Source organism: Gouania willdenowi, chromosome 14 (genome assembly GCF_900634775.1).
Source record: "Gouania willdenowi chromosome 14, fGouWil2.1, whole genome shotgun sequence".
NCBI lineage: Eukaryota > Metazoa > Chordata > Actinopteri > Blenniiformes > Gobiesocidae > Gouania > Gouania willdenowi.
Genome location: NC_041057.1, coordinates 23,468,961 through 23,488,886, shown reverse-complemented (window position 1 = coordinate 23,488,886; position 19,926 = coordinate 23,468,961). Strand labels below are relative to the sequence as shown.

Here is a 19,926-nt window from a genome sequence, read left to right as displayed (position 1 = left end):
AAAGTGTGAGAAAGAGACCACTCTCTGAAAAGCTTGTTAGATTTGGAATCAGGGATTTCTGTCTAAAGCGGTGAAGCCAACCACTTTTTGGCCTTTTTTAAACACGTGTGTACTCCCTTTATATTTATTTATATGCTGTTCAAGTTTGTCAGCAGGCTCTCCTAGAGTGCTCTAAAGACTTCATCCCACAAAGCAAATGTACATTATGCAATAATAGAAAAATACACATTTGGGGTTCTGAACCATGAGATGAGAACCTCATCTCTAGAACAACTGGGCGGTGAGTTTGAGCCTTTGTTTTTATGTATTGCTGACGTGGACTTTTGAAAGATTGTCCCTTCCTTAGTTTGGGGTAATCGTGGCTCAGTGGTAGTGTGTGTCGTCCAATAACTGAAGGGTTGGGGGTTATAATCCCGCTCTATCCAAGCCATTGACCCACATTGCCTTGTATGAATTGGGCACAAAATGGCAGCCATGCTTCTGTCAGTGTGCCCCTGGGCGGCTGTGGCTATGATGTAGCTTACCACCATCGATATGACTGGTGTGAATGAGTATTGGATTCTGTAACACGCTTTGAGTCTCCTTGAAAAAAGCGCTATATAAATCCAATCAGTTTTATCATCATTATTATAGTTTTCAGGTACCTCGAAATAGTACATATCCCCATGGTGGGAAACATCATAATTAAATTATTTTCAGGCTTACCATGACACTAAATAGAGGTTGTGAACTAAAAATAATAATTTTCAAAAAATCGAAAAGTTCCTCTTCAACCATGGGTTTCCCATTGCTGCATGAAGACAGTTATTTTTGGGGGTTTCTTTTTTTATTTATATCTTTTTCTTTGTTAAAAAAAAAAGAAATACACCACACTGGGCAGAGAAGCCATTCCCTCAACGACAAACCATCATTTCCACAGCTCGTTTGCACTGTGCCAAAACATCAACCATCAATTGCTGCAGTGAAAATTACTAACATGTTGTAAAGTCATCTTCTCTATGTTCTGCACTTATTTTATCAATATTATATTCTTATGGTTACTTCACCTGTATATTTTGAAATATACATATATATATATATATATATATATATATACAGTATATACACGGAGGAGAAGATAGATGTGGAAAAAAAGAAATACACCACACATCAAGTCCTGACGTATAAAATGTGATACAATTTAAAAGTCAAATTCAAATCTTTTTATTATTTTATTGTCAGAAGGTCTATTAAAGACTCTATTTTCAAAGAATTACATTTTATAGTTCAGGCTTCACAGGGTTCAACAGTTCAGTGTTAACAGTTTGCTCTTCAGGTGATTCTCAGCACATAATGGGGTTTTTCTTGATAGTCATATAAGATGAGCCTCGCTTTTCATTTTCAGCTGCTTCCTGTGCTCTCTTTAAACTCTGAATCACATGAAGACATTCCAGTTAAGTGTTGTAAATAATGATGAAGGTTTGGCCTCTCATTCATCTCTCTGACATCTATTCCTGCTTATCTTATTCAGGGTCACGGGCACCGCACACTATTCCAGCAGAATCAGGGTCGAGGTTCTGTTGACGTAGACGTCCATCATAACTCACAGAAGTAGATCATCACAAGCACCTCCAGTCAAATTCAACTTATCATTTAAATTATTATACTATGACAAAAGACTTATTCAATTTTGATCAAATGATCAGCACAACATGTTTTTAATATTGTTTTTTATGTTCATGCTTTTTTAATTATAGTCCTTAAAAAGCATGAGCATTCATGGGTGGGTGAGTGGGTGGGTGAGTGAGTGAGTGAGTGAGTGAGTGAGTGAGTGGGTGGGTGGGTGGGTGGGTGAGTGGGTGAGTGAGTGAGTGAGTGGGTGGGTGAGTGAGCGGGTGGGTGAGTGGGGGGTGGGGGGGAGTGAGTGAGTGAGTGAGCGGGTGGGTGAGTGGGGGGTGGGGGGGAGTGAGTGAGTGAGTGAGTGAGTGAGTGAGCGGGTGAGTGGGTGGGTGGGTGGGTGGGTGAGTGAGTGGGTGGGTGGGTGGGTGAGTGAGTGAGTGAGTGGGTGAGTGAGTGAGTGAGTGAGTGGGTGAGTGGGTGGGTGGGTGGGTGGGTGGGTGAGTGGGTGGGTGGGTGGGTGAGTGAGTGAGTGAGTGGGTGAGTGAGTGAGTGAGTGAGTGAGTGGGTGAGTGAGTGAGTGAGTGAGTGAGTGAGTGAGTGCGTGCATGCTCAGGTCAGTCATGTTAAGCGGTCACACTGGTGTGGTGCTCATCTCTGTGGACTGATATGTCTGTCTGCGGCCATCCCTGAAGAACACCTTCATGCTCTTCCTCCCTGTGGACAAACAAGACAGAGAACTGTGTTACACTGTTTTCTCTCGTGTCTGTGAAAGGCTGATGTCTGATGTTGGAGCACCTCTGCGTGGTGTGTTGTTAGATGCAGGCTGAGAAACACGATCCCCACAGCCAGGATCCTCATTGATTTCAGCCAGGTTGATGTTCCATTTGTTCCAGTTGACTACCTCTTCTCTGAGACAACCATAGGACACAGACATGACACAATTACTGTCTGTCAGTGGGTAGCATCAACACACACACACACACACACGCACACGCACACGCACACACGCACGCTTTGTTTGAGCAACAATGTTCCTCCTTTCTATTATCTGTTCTTTGTTGTTCATTTATTTTTCATGTACCAGTTTTCTACATGTTCTTAAAAATGTTTTTCCCCTTGAAGCATTTTATATACAAATTGTATTAATTATGAATGTTCAAAGGTATAACAGATTTAACTTGTTTCCATGTATCAGTATTCTACAAGTTCTTATAAAAAATTAAAGATATGGAATTTGCTGGTTTAAAAACCATGTTATTATTAAAGGGACATTGGTTTTAGTTTTTTACTTAAGTACATTTAGTAGCATATACTTTTTTATAGTAAGGGAGCAACTTCAATACTTTTACAAGAGTAATTTTTTTTTTTTTTTTTAACGTTGGCTCTATATTTGAGTAATGAAGACTAGTACTTTTGCTACCTCTGGTGGTGTCTAGATGCAACTTTATATGAGAAAAACTGTCCCATTTATTATCAATGGGTTACATAGATTTTAAGGCTTAAACAAAAAAATAATTTACAATTGAATAATAATAATAATAATAATAATAATAATAATCATAATAATAATAATAATAATAATAATAATAATAAAAGATTAGAAAACAATGGAAAATATCAAACATCTGACATCGACATCGGATCGAAACACCCTTAATCATTGTGATCCAAAATATTTCTAATTGTCAATGCAAATGTAAAGCCCTCTTTGTCATCTAGATGAAGTTGTAACCTCTTAGCTTTTTTATTAAGTAAATTGTGATTAATTCACACAAGTATAAACTCCCAGATTCAATAAAGTACTGGCAATTTAAGTGCAATCACTATTTTCAATCCTCCCTTTGAACCTTTATTGTTAAACACATGTTACATAACACTATTACAGCTTTACTTTTCAATGTACAAACCAATTTTCAATTTAAACGTGTATGTGTTTCCAACGTCATGACTGGTGGCGTAAATGTTATAATAAAGATTGGCCAGCAGAGGGTGCTGTTTTCATTTTAATCAACTCATTTTCGTTCATTCGGGAGAAGTACATGAATAATGTATTCATCAATTTCTTCATTACTTATTGTCTTAAAGGTATAAAGGAGGATTTTCTCAAAGTTTAGAAAAGAGGACAGCGCCGCTTTTACGGTTTAAATGATCAACTTACGGGGTTACTAAAGGACGAGTTCATGCAGAATGTAGGCTTATTCAAGAAGTTAACTGCTTTAATTTTGCCCCAGTAAATTCAAGAGGTCCTGGCTGCAGACCTCTGCTGCAGCCGTCTCACTGTAGCGGGTGGGAGGGGCTGCTGCCTCGGCTCTACAGACTGTGATAGCTGGGGACTTGTCGCTTGAAGTCACTTAAAAAGTTCAAATTTTTAAATTTTGAGCAACAAGGCTGCGCATGACTAGTTACTCAAATCACGCAAGTCTTGATGCTTGAGGGGAGATAACTTGAGGTCGCGTCATTTGTATTGATTTGAATGTAATCTAGTCGCTTCAGTCACTCCAGTCGCATTCTGTGTGAATGCACTTTAGTGAGCATGCGCAGCAAGTGAAAATTTGCTGGGGACGAGCACATACGACAGCCTTTCGTCAGAATAATTGACAATTAGGAGGATCAATAGTCTAGATGATCCACCTGGAATTGGAAGCCAAAATAACATCCTCCACAATACTTTAAGGCACTCTGATCTGTAGGAAAGAATATATCACAACATCTAAGTAATATATACATCTCAGTAGTATGAAAATTAGAGTTAGAATTCAGGAAAGTCACGTACACAGTTACAGTAAGCGAATATAATGTTGATGCTAAAAGAATATATAGTTCAGCAAGATTCAGTCTCTAGATTCCCAAACTGCTTCTCTGTCATATTCATATATATTTTTCACATTGTTGTGGGGCCCTGATCTTTATCTCCAACAAGTGTTTTGAGTGCAGTATACTGTATAAAAGGCTCATGGTTTGGATTTTAATATATTCAATCATCTTCAGTAAACCCAAGTAGGAACCCAGAACTGAACATTCTTAAGAAAAGCTCAGGAGCTGACACATTGATTAAAATAGTGTAAAAAGAGTTAAACTGGTTTAATGCTGTAACTAAGGAGTGTTTCAACAACCTGAAGCACCGGCGGAGATCGTCTCCTAGAGCAGTACGAAGTTTAATCTCCACCCCAGATCGAAGCCCCTTCCTAAGGCAGCAGGGCAGCCTTCTCTCCATGTCCAGGATGGTCACGGCTCTCTGGAAACCAGTGATCACTGCAGCCTTCATCAAATCACACCCGTAGCTAACAAATCACAGCAGATGACTGTGAAGGACTCACCTGTAGCTTCCAGATGCTGGCACTCTCCATGGTGATCTTCTCCACGGTGCGGTTCATGAGGGCGATGAGCATGTTGAGCAGCAGGATGTAAGTGAGGACGATGTAGCCAATTAGCAGCATGTAGAAGACCTCCTTGTACTGGTAGTCCTGGGTGAACTCCATGTCGCCCATGCCGATGGTGAACTTGAAGAGCTGCAACGTGGTGTAGGAGATGTTTCTGAAGGAGGGTTTAAGACACTCCTCGCCAGGACCAACAGGAGCGAAGAGGCGGGTTTGTTTTGGGGGCTCTATGAGCAGGGTAACCACCGCTGGGACAGAGACAATGACTCCCATTAACAGAGTGCACTCAGGGAAGGGCACCAGCATTACAGAAAGTGGGGGCTAACTGCTAACTGTGTTGGTTTGCAAACATTATACATGAGTGGCAGAGGTGACAAGTAACAAAGTACAAATACTTAGTTACTGTAATTAAGTAGTTTTTTCTGGTATCTGTACTTTACTTGAGTATTTATGTTTTTGGCACCTTTTTACTTTTACTCTTTACTTTTTTAAAGAACTATCTGTTGTTACATTTTAAAAATGAGCTTGTTGCTTTCTAGACCTTCGAAGATGATGTCGCGACGTAAAAAGATGCAACATTTGGTAGTTTGAGCTTTTTTATCTGTTAGGCAGGCCCCATAGTTTTATGTTTAACATTTTCAAGTTTTAAAAATGTTAACTCAAAGCTGCTCTGGGTTTAATTGAGCATTTCTTGACACATTGTATTTATTATGAGTGATAAATTCTCCTGGTGTTCAAAGGAAACAGATTTAACTTGTTTCCAGGTACCAGTATTCTGAAAGTTCTTTAAAAGAAAATGTGATATGGAATTTGTTGGTTTAAAAACCCTGTCTTATTATTGAAGGGACATTTGTTTTACTTTTTACTTTTTTATTTATACATTTAGCATCATGTACTATTACTCAAGTAAGGGACCAACTTCAATACTTTTACTTTTACCAGAGTAATTTTTTATTTAAATATCTATACTTGTACTTGAGTACTGAAGACAAGTACTTTTGCCACCTCTGATGAGTGGTTTTGTTGGGTTTTCTTAGTATGAAAGTGTAACTAAACTCTACGGTTTTGGCTGATGTGCGTCTAGGCTGGAAATTCAAAAGAATGCCTGGATTATGGGCGGGGCTCCTGGAGCAGTTAATACATGCCCAGTCTATGCTATAAAATCTCCAAAGAGCAATCTATGCAGCAAATAAAATAGGTTTTTGGGTTTTGTTACTCTTTAACAGTATTTTGAAAATGCTTTTTAAAGGACAATGAAACCAAAAGGTTGTGCAGTCCTTAAAGGTGCAGTCTGCAACTCTTACAAAAGTGACTTTTTGTCATATTTGCTAAAGCTGTCACTATGGAAGGACAGCTTTACATGAAACTAGTAGTTTGTGTGAAATTGAGTCCCTCCTGCTGCTCCTGCAGCCTTTGGCAGATTGCCAGAATACACCGCGACCGAGCAAAAAGAACCAATCAGAGTCAGGATTGTATTTGATGTTGCTCACAGTCCCCACCCCTTTCCCGGAGCTAGAGCGTCGTCTTTTTTCACAGTGTATGGTCTGGAGGAGTATGGAACTGGTGACTTTTCTGCTTGAAAGCTAATTACTACAATATGTTTGATTTGTAATTGTTACACTAGAACTCTGTAGTGCATGTGTTGTTCATGTGAGCGCAGCAGCCTCCGTGTGGGCTGCTGTAAGTGACACTGTGTTGTTGCTGCTGAGGTGTGTGCACATTGAGAGTGAGAAGCGCTGCAGTAATATGCTTTTAACAGAGCGTGTTATATTACTGTGATGTTGCTGTTGGACTAACGTTAGCTTGTTAGCTCCTCTGAGGGAGGGACTTTGGAAAGTTTGGAGGCAGGGCAAGAGAGCAGCGGGGAGGGAGGGGGAGAGAGGGATCTGCGAGTTGCGGACTGCACCTTTAATGTCGACGTAAACTGTTATATTTATGATATCATTTACAGCCCAGGGTTGCCTTACTGCACTGTAAGTGTTTTAGTTTAGATATAAAACTGTAAAGGACCTTTCCATTCATGAGTTTAAATGTTAGATCTGTCTTTGAGAATTACAAAACACCATTTATAGTTTTATGTGCTGTATTTCTGAGTATAAACTCAAACGATTGAACAAATGTGATATTTTGGTTCAGTCAGTATTTGTTTTAACACAAATAATCTTCATTAAGAGGAAATCATCACCTGCTGAAAATCCAAAGAGGAAGACTATGTAGACGAAGAGAAAGCGTAGGATGTCACTGAGGATCATCTGAGGAGAAGAGACAGAAAGTGAGACCTCAGAGGGATGTGCTTTACGGTGGGTGTGAGTGAGAGTGTGTTACCCTCTGGATCATCACGCTGTAGACACCCATGTGTTGGTCTCCCCGGGAGAAGTAGAGCAGGTTAACCCAGCTCAAAGCCAGACACACAACGAGGAAGCCCAGGTACTCTTGCCGCCCGCACAAGTAGAGCCCAGTGGAGATGAGGAAGAGGAGGCCCTGCACAAAACTAACAACACACTCACTGTGTCATTAATACACACAGTAGGTCTGTTTCTATCAGCACATTTTAATTTAGTTTTAGTCGTAGTTTTTTGACTAATATGCAACTTGTTTTTAGTCAATGTAGTCATCAGGGCTATTTCAGTTATTGCAGGAGTATCCAACTCATTTTAGTTCAAAGGCTAAATATGGAGCAGTTTGATGTCAAGTGGGCCACAGATTATTGAAGGGAAAACAAGTAATTTCCAAATTATTGTGCCATAGTTTGCATTATGTATAAATGAAATACCAAATGTTTAAGAACAGACAGATATCAGTCCCAACAGGATCTTCACTTTAAATGCCTAGATTTTGTAAATAATTTCTATTTTATTAGGAGAAATATTATGTCATAATTGGAGGAAAATTGAAGAATTTTTCAAGAATTTTGAATTTTTTTTCAACAGTTTAATACTAAAAATGATGTCAATCATGCTATATAAGCATCAGGAGTGTTGAGTTTCATTTACACAATGATCATACCTGTCAAGTTTTGGATTTGAAAATAAGGAAAATTTTCTGGCGTCCACTACCAGCCGTCCCACCCGCCCAACCAAGCTCCAGTATTCCTTATATTTTAAGATAGGTGTACAAGAAATCTAAAATAGCCACTTGTCAACCACTTACTAAATATAATTATGTGATTATAATCTGGTAGGTCGACCTTTATTAACATTGAAATGTTGTGAACATTCCTACTAGGGCTGGACAATATGGACCAAAACTAAATATATTTTCTCAAAATGGTGATATATCAGAAAGACAATTCTGGGTTAAATTTGCTGATGCAAAATGCTACACAGGGACATTTATTAACAAACAGCTGATCAATATATGCACTCAGAAATCCATCTAACTGAGCTTTACAGTCTGTTCTGAGAAGTAAAAGCAGTGACTCCTAAAACTAGTATTTTGTTTCATATGACATATGAAATATTATAGTGGAATGTCTTCATTCATCATCTCTTTTCTGAGTTGTTTCCAGGTTTGTTGCTGCTGTCGGCACTAATCTCGCGAGAACTGCCACCTGAAATGGCCTGAGTGGCAGTTTTCGCGAGGCTAGTGACGGCGTTCAGTTTAGTAAGGCATCGTTTAATTATTATTATATTGAAATACAGGATATTTACGGGAAAATACTAACACGGGAAGATGGTGAGAAAGAGGGGTAAAATACGGGAGTTTCCCGGATAAAACGGGATACTTGACAGGTATGAATGATTCATGTTTCTTTCTATTTTTTTTAACTTTCTCCTGCAGGCTGACTTGGATGCTCCAAAAGGCCGGATTTGCAGCGAGGAGGGAGGGGGAGAGAGGGATCTGAGAGTTGTGGACTGCACCTTTAAATTTCCTCAATTTTGAGATTAATACTATTAGATTAAGATAAATGTGGAATAATAAAAGAAAATGGCAGGATTTGGGAAAATGACTGCCATCATGTCATATAAGCATGAGAAAACTGTGGAGTTTCACGGATTTTGTGTATTTGGAGAGGCCGAGATATTAAAAGTATGGAGGATGTTATTTTTGCTTCCAATTTCGGGTGAATCGGAATAGGTTTCGCTTGCTGCGCACGCTCACTAAAGTGCATTCACACCAAACGCGACTGGAGTGACTGAAGCAACTAAATTACATTCAAAATGTCAAATGACGCGACCTCAAGTTATCTCCCCTCAAGCGACGTGACTTGAGTGACTAGTCAAGTGCGACCTAGTCACTCAAAGTTGAACTATTTTAACTTTTTAAAACGGCATACACACACACACACACACACACACACACACACACACACACACACACACACACACACACACACACACACACACACACACACACACACACACACACACACACACACACACACACACACACACACACACACACACACACACACACACACACACACACACACACTGTTCCCTGGTCATCACGTCACTGGAGCGATGAAGTGATGAACTGAAGTTCAAGTGACTCATCACAGGCGATTGAAGTGACTGCAGTCGCTACAGCTGTGTTTGGTGTGAACACACCTTTTCAAGTGTCTATGTGTCTCGTGAGCTACGGTTTTAGCCATTTATTGAAGCTCACCGTTTTCTAGCTTGCATGAGCGATGCCGACACTAACTTGTAAACAGAGCTGTGCATGAGGAAAACTGGACTCGTGCACGCTCTCTCGTACTCTTTAATAGGTGTTCCCTCTTGGGAGCAGGTACAGTGTTGCGCATGTGTATTTTTTCAAAAAGTGGAGAGGGCATTTCTTTTCTAAACTTTGGGAAAATCCTCCTCTATACCTTTAAGATAATTCATATTGTATTATATATATATATATATATATATATATATATATATATATATATATATATATACAGTATATAATGTATATTCTATAAAGAAAAAAACAAACTAAAATTTTAACTTATTTTTACATTATATAGAAAAATGAGGAAGTGTAAATAACAATTGTTTTACTCTTGTCTCTATGATCGATGATGGTTAGGTACTGTTAGACTACTCATCCACACTACACTGATGTCCAACTGTGATTTACTTTGACAGTAATACAATTACTTTTACAATTACGTACGATCTCACCGCAAACCTATTTTAAACAGCTCTGGTCACCATGAGTAACCATTCCCCTGCTTATGTAACCACATGTTTTAATACTCACAAGAGAATCTCATAATATCCATCAATCAGCAATGTCTTCAGCTTTGGTCGTTTTCTCTTCATGTCGATGATCTGAAGATTTAGACAATGGTGAGGAATATTAATGCTGTCACATGATTCAACCAACATCTACATACCCCAAGGACAAAGAAATAGCAGTTTGACACCAATATCAGCAGCTGGCCGGCCAAATACAGGTAACCCATCACATCCTGTTCCAGTGGAAATGGAGGCTGCAAGGATTAGAGAGAACATCAGGAACATCCGTACCGCTCCATTACACAGTGCCCACCCCTGACCCATCTTACCACTTTCCTCTTCTTGTTGTAAGCTACGAGCGTGAAGACGGTCAAGTACACCATGTAAACCAAGAAGTTGATGAAGAACATTCGACCTGCAAACCTCCTCCACTTCTCTTCCAGCAGGTGGCTGAGTGGCTCCTTCTCCAGCATCTCATGTCGGTTCTGTGAGGAAACACACTTTAGATTAGACACGATGCGGATATAAAGTCACAGTACTAGGACTTACTGGAATTTCACTGCCGTAAACTAGAATATCCAGAACCGAGTTCCCCCCACTGGAGTCCAAAGAGTCCATGTCATACAGGGCACAGTGCACGGGTCCATACACCCATTCAGTGAACTTGCGTGACAGATGTTTGTTGTTACTCTCCTGAAACTCTCGCTGTAGGATGTGTGAGAAAATCTAAGAAATAAAGAAAGGGTTAATCAGTAACAAAATAGATTCATCATCACTGTCCTGCCTGTTGGACAGTCAAATGTTACAACAGACCAACTGCATTCACGGAAGAACTCTAAATGCTTTTAAGGATTCCTCATATGACTCAGACCAAGAAAATCTCCCACTTCATGGTCCATTAACTTTGTCATTGACCTTCCATTTATTCTACAGACTTGGAGACCTTAATAAATGTATCTCCAATCTACCCTCCTTTCATCTTTCATCACAATTTCTGTGTCCTTTAAAGTTTAAGCTCTTGAACCTCAGAGTTTCTTCCCCACAACAACCTGCATGTAGAACTTTACCCCAATCTTGCCGTTCTTAGCAGCCATTTTCAGAGGTGTCAGCCCATTCTTGTTCTGGATGTCTTCCAAGTTCACCTTGGGGTGAAGCCTAGCATTGATCTTGAGAATGAGATCATACATATTGATGATAAATTCAGTGTTTTCAGTGGAGTTATCAGCCACCACCACCAGAGCGTGGAGCACAGTGTTTCCATGTGAGTCCGTCATCTTGGCGTCGGTTGGCATGTACTCGTTCGCCATGAGGAATTCCACCATGTCGGGCTGATTGGTGCAGGCAGCCAGAGAAAGAGGCAGCTCCCCTGCAAACAATGGAGTTAGACGCACTGCTTCTTGCTTTATATAGATTAAAAAACAGCATTTGAACTACAGGATGGATAGAATCTGGAGCTCCAAAAAATTACAGCAATTGAAAGGTTTTTTTATGATGTACAAAAGTTTAAAACGCACAAGATGGTTGCAGAGATCTTCTGTTTAAATAATTGGGTAGTAGGGCTAAAATATTGAAACTTCTAAAAATCTCACACTACAGAGGTCTGGCCATGGGGCCTTGTTTCATCAAAACTAGCTAAAGTGAGCAGCTTTAGTCACAGGTTAACTTCAAGAGATACACAACCATCACATGAATGCAGTGAATGATAGGTCTGAAGCTGAATAATACAACCTTGGTTTAAGAAATGTCTTCGGAGTCATTTATACAAACTTTTAGCCGTTGAACACTCATGATATTGCTTTCTATGGAGCCATTTTGGAGATTTGTACCAAACAGCCTTCACACATCATGTTATCATTACATTATTGTTCATAATTCCAGTCCTGTAAAATCAAACCTTAATTTGATGTTTTAGTACTTAGTTACGTGTCATTAATTTTAGGATTTTAATGTAGTACAGGAAACGAGTAGTTAAACTTAAAATGGATGCTATTATCAGCCATCTTACTACATCGGGTGTTTAAAGTTTTTATTGCATATGCCAACTCCTATATGGACCATACCTGTCAAGTATCCCGTTTTGGCCGGGAAGCTCCCATATTTTACCCCTCTTTCCCGCCATCTTCCCGTATAATTATTTTCCCATAAATATCTTGTATTTTAAAGTAATAATCATTAAAAGATGCCTTACTAAACTGAACGCCGTCACTAGCCTCATGAGAACTGCTACCTGAAATGGCCCGAGTGACAGTTCTTGCAAGATTAGTGCCGACAGCGGCAACAAACCCGGAAACAACTCAGAAAAGAGATGATGAATGAAGACGTTTCAGTGAAAAAAAACAAAGAACTGGTGTAAATACGTTGTAAAATGAGACAGAGAGTTTATCTTCCTAAAGAGCAGCAGGATGGGACACAGTTACACGTTCTGTTAGATTAATAACTGAGATTTTAGTGTCTACCACAGCGGAAGGAACCACGTAAGTCACCATGAAAAATCAGCCAATCATAAGCGTCACAAATATAAACTCCTTTCAAGAAGTGTTAAAGAATGTAAAATCTGCAATAAATGTCTAATAAGTCATTGGTGAATACCAGAGAACCACATGAGTGAGCATGAGAAACTAAAAGAAAATATGTAATGAAAATAAAATGTTAATGTTTAACTTAAAGACAAGTAACATGAATTTAACAGTAAATATACAACGTGTTGACTTGTATATAAACTGTAAGTATATTAAATAAACACATGTGCTTCATATACACATTTATGTTGCTATTTAGGCTGTTTTATAATTTAGGAATTAGAGCTGGGCGATATATCGAGATTCAAGATGTATCGAGTTTTCTATTTTGGTGATATAGAAAACTATAATATTTCATATATCAATATATATATATATATATATATATATATATATATAAATAATAGCTTATTATGTATCAAAATATTAGTTTTAGGAGTCACTGCTTTTACTTCTCAGAACAGCATGTAAAGCTCAGTTAGATGAATTTCTGAGTGCACATATTGATCAGCTGTTTGTTAATAAATGTTGACCTACCAGATTCTAATCACATAATTGTATTTAATAAGTGGTTGACAAGTGGCTATTTTAGATTTCTTGTACACCTATCTTATAATATAAGGAATACTGGAGCTTGGTTGGGCGAGTGGGACGGCTCGTAGTGGACGCCAGAAAAATTCCCTTATTTTCAAATCCAAAACTTGACAGGTATGATATGGCCTCTCATTCCCACTAGTAAAGATTACAAATGTAAGTCTTTCTTAAGTTCTCTGCTACTGATTCATTCCTTCTGTGAACATGTTTAACTAACCAAAGTAGAAGTTGGGGCCATCATGCGGTTGGAAAAATCTACCACAGGCTTTGGCGTGAACGTCGGCTCCTTTGCTAACCAGCAGCTCCACATAGGACATACTTCTCCTCTCAATGGCTATGTGCAGAGCTGTCTGCCCTATAAGGGTGATGATCACAGCAGCACATTTTACACACAAAATACCAACAATAAAAAAAAATTACACTGAGGAAAAGCTAACCCTTGTAGTAGCTGCTGGTGAAGACTGCGTTAACAAACTCCTTAATGTCCCCCAACCTCTCAGAAATGTTGATTAGGAGTTCAACAGTTTCGTTCTTGCCGTCTTTGAGATGCAGCAAAGCTTTCATGAGGGCAGTTTTACCGTAAGACTGATCTGCAGATGTAACCACACATTTAAGGAGATTATTACATCAGCCAATATCTGTGAGCTTTATGTGTGTGCTTCCTTATCACACACTCACACAAAGAGTCAGAGAGTCTCTTCATGTTTCGGTGCAGATACTCATACAGGCCGTCCAGCTTTCTGACGTCTCTGCTGGCCACGGCCTCAAACAGTTGTTCGATGTTGAACGTCTTGCTGTCTCTCCTGTCGTCATGTGACTGCTGCTCACCTCGAATCCCTCTGAGGAGGAAATATGGTTCAGACCTACTGTTCACGACTCATGAGCTCATCTCACACTAATGTAATACAGCAGCTGAGCTATAATCAGTGCAGATAAAGGCAGATGATGAATGGAGAGGCTCACTTGTCAAAGTTCAGATTGAATCTGAGCATGGGTTTTGTCTCCTCCATCTCCTCCTGGTAATCAGTGTCCATGGGAGCTTTGGGCTCCTGCTCGCCCAAACCCAGAGCAGAAACCACACCATCTTTTTTGGATGCTTTTTGTCGGGCTTTGTCCTCCACACTGCGGTCATCTGCTTCCAAAGTGAAGCCAAACATCTCAGACTTCTTCATCTTTACTACACTTGAATGATCTGCACAAAAACAATCAGGGATTGACTCCAGAAACTAGAAACATATTCCCTCAAGAGGAAACTATATTAATATGTGTGACACAGCATTTAAACACATTTTCTAAGTCAATTTAACATTAAATATTGACACAATGAAAGCAGGAAAAACATCAGAATAAATCATCAGCAAATTGAAAGACCACATGAGTCAAAGGAACACTCACATGGCTGGACATACAGTTTATCTCCAAAAATCTTATCCACAGCATCACACTGCCTCTGCTGGGAGGTGCACTAATGCACCTCTACTAAGTTATGCACATCATCCCCCATTGTTCCACTTCAAAGCTCTGATCCTTATATGATGTAGTCAAAGTGTCCTGCCATAACAACGCAGTGTTCTTCAACCATGCAGAGGCATCTGTGCAGTGCTATGTGTTAATCACTCAATTCTTTCTTCTATTTATTTAAATTGTATTTATTTTTGTTTTACACCACACAAGAAAAGGCACAATATAGGGTTCTGTTGTCTTTCTCTGCTTACACAAAGTAATCAGTCTGTGCCTCTTCTGAGTGATTTGGATATTTGCTTCAACTGCCCTTATATCTTTAAAATAATTATAAAATATGAATACTAAATTAATAAACTTACAAGCACTGCAGAAAAACAAACATAAGTAAATGCATTATTTTGATCATATTGTGGCAAAGATCAGTAGAAGAGACTTCTAAGCCAACATGTAGACTACTTTGTATTAATACATAAGAGTTTATTTGGATGTTTTTTTCAGACCACTTTTATAAAAGTGTGCTAATGACAGGTATATTAAGTACATATAACACCATCCCAGTTGTAAATACTACATTATATCTGTAACATGTAGAAGAGCTGGGTACAAATAGGTAAAGTACCATTATAGACCATTAAAATATTGCATAAAATTAAAATTAAAATCTTAAAACTAATAATTTGTTACAAGTACATTTTTGTATCCTAATGAGTATTTCATGTTGCACTCCCATTAATGTATACTTTGATTCATTAGGTTATTTCATTTTCCCCAGTCAATGTTTGCTGTTTTATTCAGCTGAAGCAATGTTGATTTTGGTCTCTTCATTGAGTTTCTTAAGTGTCTTTCTTAATCCAAATATGTTGCTCTGCTCTGAATCTGCTATTGTCTGCAATCTACAAATACGTATATGATACAGATAGAATTATCTGAATAGCAGACTTTACTTCATGATCACACCTTCCAAAACTTCTCAGCAATGAATTTAAAATCTGTTTCGATTTTTCTATTCTCTATTATGTTTTTTGAGCAATAACATCAAGGTATTTGCAGCGGAACTGCCAAATTAGTACATCAACTCCAGGTCCAACACTTCGAGCAATCCGCCATTTTTATTTCTCGCTTTTATTTTGTAGTCCAAGCTCAAAGATGCCAAAGTTACGAGAGAATAAGTCAAAATGTTCGGTTGTTGGATGTAGTAACCCACACGCTTTATTACAACGTCTCCCAGCATCAGAACCTTTTCAAAGTGCCTGGTTGAGTTTTATTTTTTTATAGAAATGTACCCACATCTGTGGGTAAGGTCATTTTTGTGTGTGTGAAGCACTTCAAGGATGACTGCTTCAGCAACCTCCACCAGTATAAAGAAGGATTTGCAGAAAGACTTTGTCTGATTGAGGGTTCAATTCCTTCTATCTTTGGAGACGACGAACAGAGCACTTCGGTAAGCTGTAAATAACGCTAAAAAGTGTGATGATAAGATTTCCCTGTCATTGTTTTGTTAGCATTAGCAGTTGCAACGTCTTCATATATTAGCGCTGTGTGCTCGCTTCATTTTCATCTCGCTCCGCTGGGTCAGACTCTGGCTCGAACATGTAAAGCTGGATGGACAAGTCTTCTGTTGTTGACATTTTGTAAATAACGTGTGAATAAACATTTTCTGCGCCGCTATATAATCGTATCTCTTCTATCAAACTACAAAAATGGCTGAACAGGGTGGAGTTGAACCGAGTGTCACCTCTGTAACCTAGAGAGGGGGCGGGGTATGAAGTGTCTCATTTGCATTTAAAGAGACCGCACCAAAACCAGTTGCTCTCAGAAGCACATCAGAAAAGGGGCAGAAAAGGGGCCTGTGGAGCTATAATAATGAGGAATTCAGACCCAAGCATTGCAGTTCCGCTTTATATAGACCACAACTGTATGATTTATATGTAAAAAGGAAGGATTTAAAACCATGATGTCTCTTTTAATGTTGTTTCTAGCACCACTGTTGTAATTGGGACTAAGCATTTTTTTTCTCTCTTCCGCTCTCTTTTTATCATTGATATTATTTCTGTAATTGTCACTGTCCATCTTTATTCAAAAAAAAAAAAAACTAAATAATATTTTAAGATAGTGAGATTGCAGTGAACTCTGCAGACGTGACTATTGACAGTATTCACCAATACATGGAAACGTTGGTATTCAGGGTTCAAGGTCTGATGTAAACAGTGCGGCCCCTTTAAGGACCAGTATGATATGTGGAATGATGGCTTGTTATGCACAGGCGCCAGAGTGTTTTACTAGTGTTTTTCTGTTAATAATCGAGTCACACGTTTTGTGCTCAACGTGAGAAGTTGTCGTCGTCGTTACTAATTACAACTTCCATAAGATGATGATATCTGGAAAACCAGGATAAAACCTTGTCATGTGTATCCACCCCAATGTTACAGGCTCAAAAAAAAAAAAACAAGCTGAAAACGAAACAATTAAAATGTTTGTGGATGAAATTATTCCACAGCAACAAAATGAATTTCAGTCCCCTGTGAGGAAGCAAACATGCTTTCAGGCATGTGACGTTTCATCACACAGTGACCAACAAAGAAGCTTATTTAGAAGAAGAGTTTAGAAACAGCAGTGCACACAGGAGCAGAAAATGGTTTAGAAATTAGACGGAAATGAAGAAAGGGATCTTAAGTTGATCATCGTGAAATTGATCTGCTCTGTTTTAATGGTAAGATTTATTTGACAGACTGATGTCTGGTGCTCCTTCCCTTTTCAGAAAAAGGGGAAATATGATTCACTGCATGTGACAAGACATAAATAAATTCATTTTAAAAAAAAGAAGATGTGAGATCTGATTTTTAGCATGACAAATCAACAATCTCTCTAACAAGTCCTTTAGATGCTTCCTGTGTTTCCTCATGTCCTTATTTAGAGAATTATTGATTCACAGCTCACAGACACATGAGCCGGACTCATTTGAACACTACACAGAAGCCACAGATTTGTATACACCAAAGGATTTTTTCTATTGAAACAACAAATTATTGCATATTTTCTTTCGGATGTTAAAAAGTGCATCAGCACAAACAAATAACACAAAGAGGAATCCAATATACTAATACATCTAAGGACAGACTGAGATACACTTACCCTCAGCGGGTTGATGTTCTGCATGGCTCTTCCTGGTGGTCACGAGATGATCTTCAACCTAGAAAACAAAACAGCGGTCATCTGTTCTGTAAACTGAGATGGGGTGTGTGTGCATCCTGCATCCTGAGATGCTTTTCTACTGGAAGTAAGAACAAGACGCAGATAGAGTGACCCACCCAGCAGAGAACCAGCATTTATAACTGGAGCCTTGAGTGCTTAAAAGAATAATGAGGACACTCACTGGTCAGCCCAGGACAGCATTAAATACCACTCCCATTACCAGTGCTGGGATATTTAACCATAGGAGACCTTAATGGGTTCTCATGAAGGACGTCAAAATAATATAATAAAGTGGGTTTTTCCATGAGCCATTACTATTTAATGTTCTGGTAATTACAGTTAACTAATCAAAGCTGGTTGAACAAAAAATGTGAATATAAAAAACATTACAATAAAATAAAATAAATAAATTAAATTAAAACTCACCCTTTGATGTTATTCCAGTTTTATTTTTTGTTGCTCTTCATCAAGTCCCATGTGCTAATGTCTACATGTTTGTTGTGTTTGTTTCCAGTGCTGCTGCAGATCTGTGACTGTGCGCTTAACAGGCTCTGCCAATCGCTGAGAACTGTAGATTCACATCTGATCATGCTTTTATAGACTACTTCCTTTTTCCACAGACTAAGAGGATGTAAGAGGCTGTAACCAAAGCATAAAGTCTGCTGGTTTTTTTGTTTTTTTTTTAAATCTTGCTCAAACAATCAAGACAATAATCCATTATTTCTTTCCTCTCAACATTGTTTTATTTTAGATAGTTCTGCAGCTAACTCAGCATCACATTACTTTGGTTTAGGAAAGTAAAATTTAAGAGAGATTAACAAGTTAGCTCCTCTCACATTTTACACCCTTGCTTTGTAACTCTCTTAAGTTAAAAGCTTATAAAATGCACACTTCTATGAACTACATTTCAAACTGTTTTAGTTAAGTGAAACAAAAAAATCATCTTGACAATTATTCTAGAAATCTTTTTTAATTAGACGTCTCTAGTCTCGGTCCAGTAATGTCAAGGGATGTCAAAATCGCTACAGACATGAACCGAATATAATTTTTTTTAAATGATTGCTTTATTGTAACGAACATACTTCACTCAAGATGTATTTGTACCCTGAAAGCAGGTACAATTAGAATTGCTTTGAAACCAGCGGTGTGTTTTCCACAAACGGCCACATGGGGACACATTCTGTGGCCCCATGCTGCTTTCCCGGTCCGGACTCTGCTCACGGACACACAGTCAGCTAAAGAGATCAGCACCAAGCCTCTCTTTTCATCGAACCACGATACTCTGGAATTCCAAATTCTAATCAGACTTTAAAAGTAAGAACAGATACATATTATCATTCCCAAGCTGGTCACACACATACCGACCGCACGATAGCCACACTCCAAGGTCTGTAAATGTGACCATTCACAGACGAGCCCATGTCCGCTCATTAATGGTCACATTTACAGACCTTGGAGTCGCTGTTAGCTTACCAAAAAACGCTCTAGCTGGTTCCAAAGGCGAGGAGCCTGGTAGCTGAAAGCTCTTTCTCCTGTTCTACTTCTAGACACACGTTAGGAACTTCCAGTAGACCAGCAAACTGAGAGCAAAGTGATCTGCCCGGACAATGGGGCACTAACAGGTCTTTAAGATATACAGGAGCTTGACCATGTAGAGCTTTGTATGGTAACAGGAGGATTTCAAACTCTATTCTAGATTTTACAGGAAGCCAATGAAGGAAAGTCAATACTGGAGAAATATACTATCTCCTGTTTGTTCCAGTTAGTATTCTGGCTGCAGCATTCTGGATTAACTGGAGACTTTTTAGTGCGTTATTTGGACATCCTGAAAGTAGGGAGCTGCAATAATCTAGTCTAGATGTACAAATGCATGGATTCGTTTTTCAGCATCACTCTAATCCAAGATATTCCTAATTTCGGAGATATTACAGAGGTGGAAGAAAGCTGTCCTTGAGATCTGCTTAATATGAGAAATAAAGGATAAGTCAGTATCAAAGATAACGCCTTAGTTTT

The 19,926-nt window shown here is 38.8% G+C and overlaps 1 protein-coding gene across 2 annotated transcripts; it reads right to left on the bottom strand.

Moving 5' to 3' along the window:
• Positions 1 to 2,084: 2,084 nt before the first annotated feature.
• Positions 2,085 to 18,571, bottom strand: trpv1 (transient receptor potential cation channel, subfamily V, member 1). 2 transcript variants are annotated; one of them, XM_028467504.1, is made up of 17 exons: positions 18,340 to 18,571; positions 17,854 to 17,911; positions 14,221 to 14,449; positions 13,936 to 14,096; positions 13,695 to 13,847; positions 13,475 to 13,612; positions 11,212 to 11,510; positions 10,694 to 10,870; positions 10,474 to 10,629; positions 10,303 to 10,398; positions 10,167 to 10,237; positions 7,302 to 7,467; positions 7,162 to 7,228; positions 4,917 to 5,224; positions 4,713 to 4,834; positions 2,395 to 2,507; positions 2,085 to 2,313 (listed from the first exon to the last, which is right to left on the bottom strand). In XM_028467504.1, exons 3-17 carry the CDS (start codon positions 14,427 to 14,429, stop codon positions 2,231 to 2,233), a joined length of 2,319 nt encoding a protein of 772 aa, XP_028323305.1. In that variant the 5' UTR covers positions 14,430 to 14,449; positions 17,854 to 17,911; positions 18,340 to 18,571; the 3' UTR covers positions 2,085 to 2,230. The 2 variants fall into 2 exon arrangements, 1 of the variants encoding a protein (XP_028323305.1); XR_003675540.1 differs by lacking the exon at positions 2,085 to 2,313 and having other exon boundaries at positions 2,481 to 2,507; positions 4,713 to 4,851.
• Positions 18,572 to 19,926: the final 1,355 nt, after the last annotated feature.

Coding starts and splice junctions, on each gene's coding strand:
- trpv1 (XM_028467504.1), bottom strand. CDS start 14,429: ATGAAGAAGTCTGAGATGTTTGGCTTCACTTTGGAAGCAGATGACCGC. Junction 10,871..11,211: donor CTAAGAACGGCAAGATTGGG/GTAAAGTTCTAC, acceptor TTTATTTCTTAG/ATTTTCTCACACATCCTACA. Junction 10,399..10,473: donor ACAACAAGAAGAGGAAAGTG/GTAAGATGGGTC, acceptor TAATCCTTGCAG/CCTCCATTTCCACTGGAACA.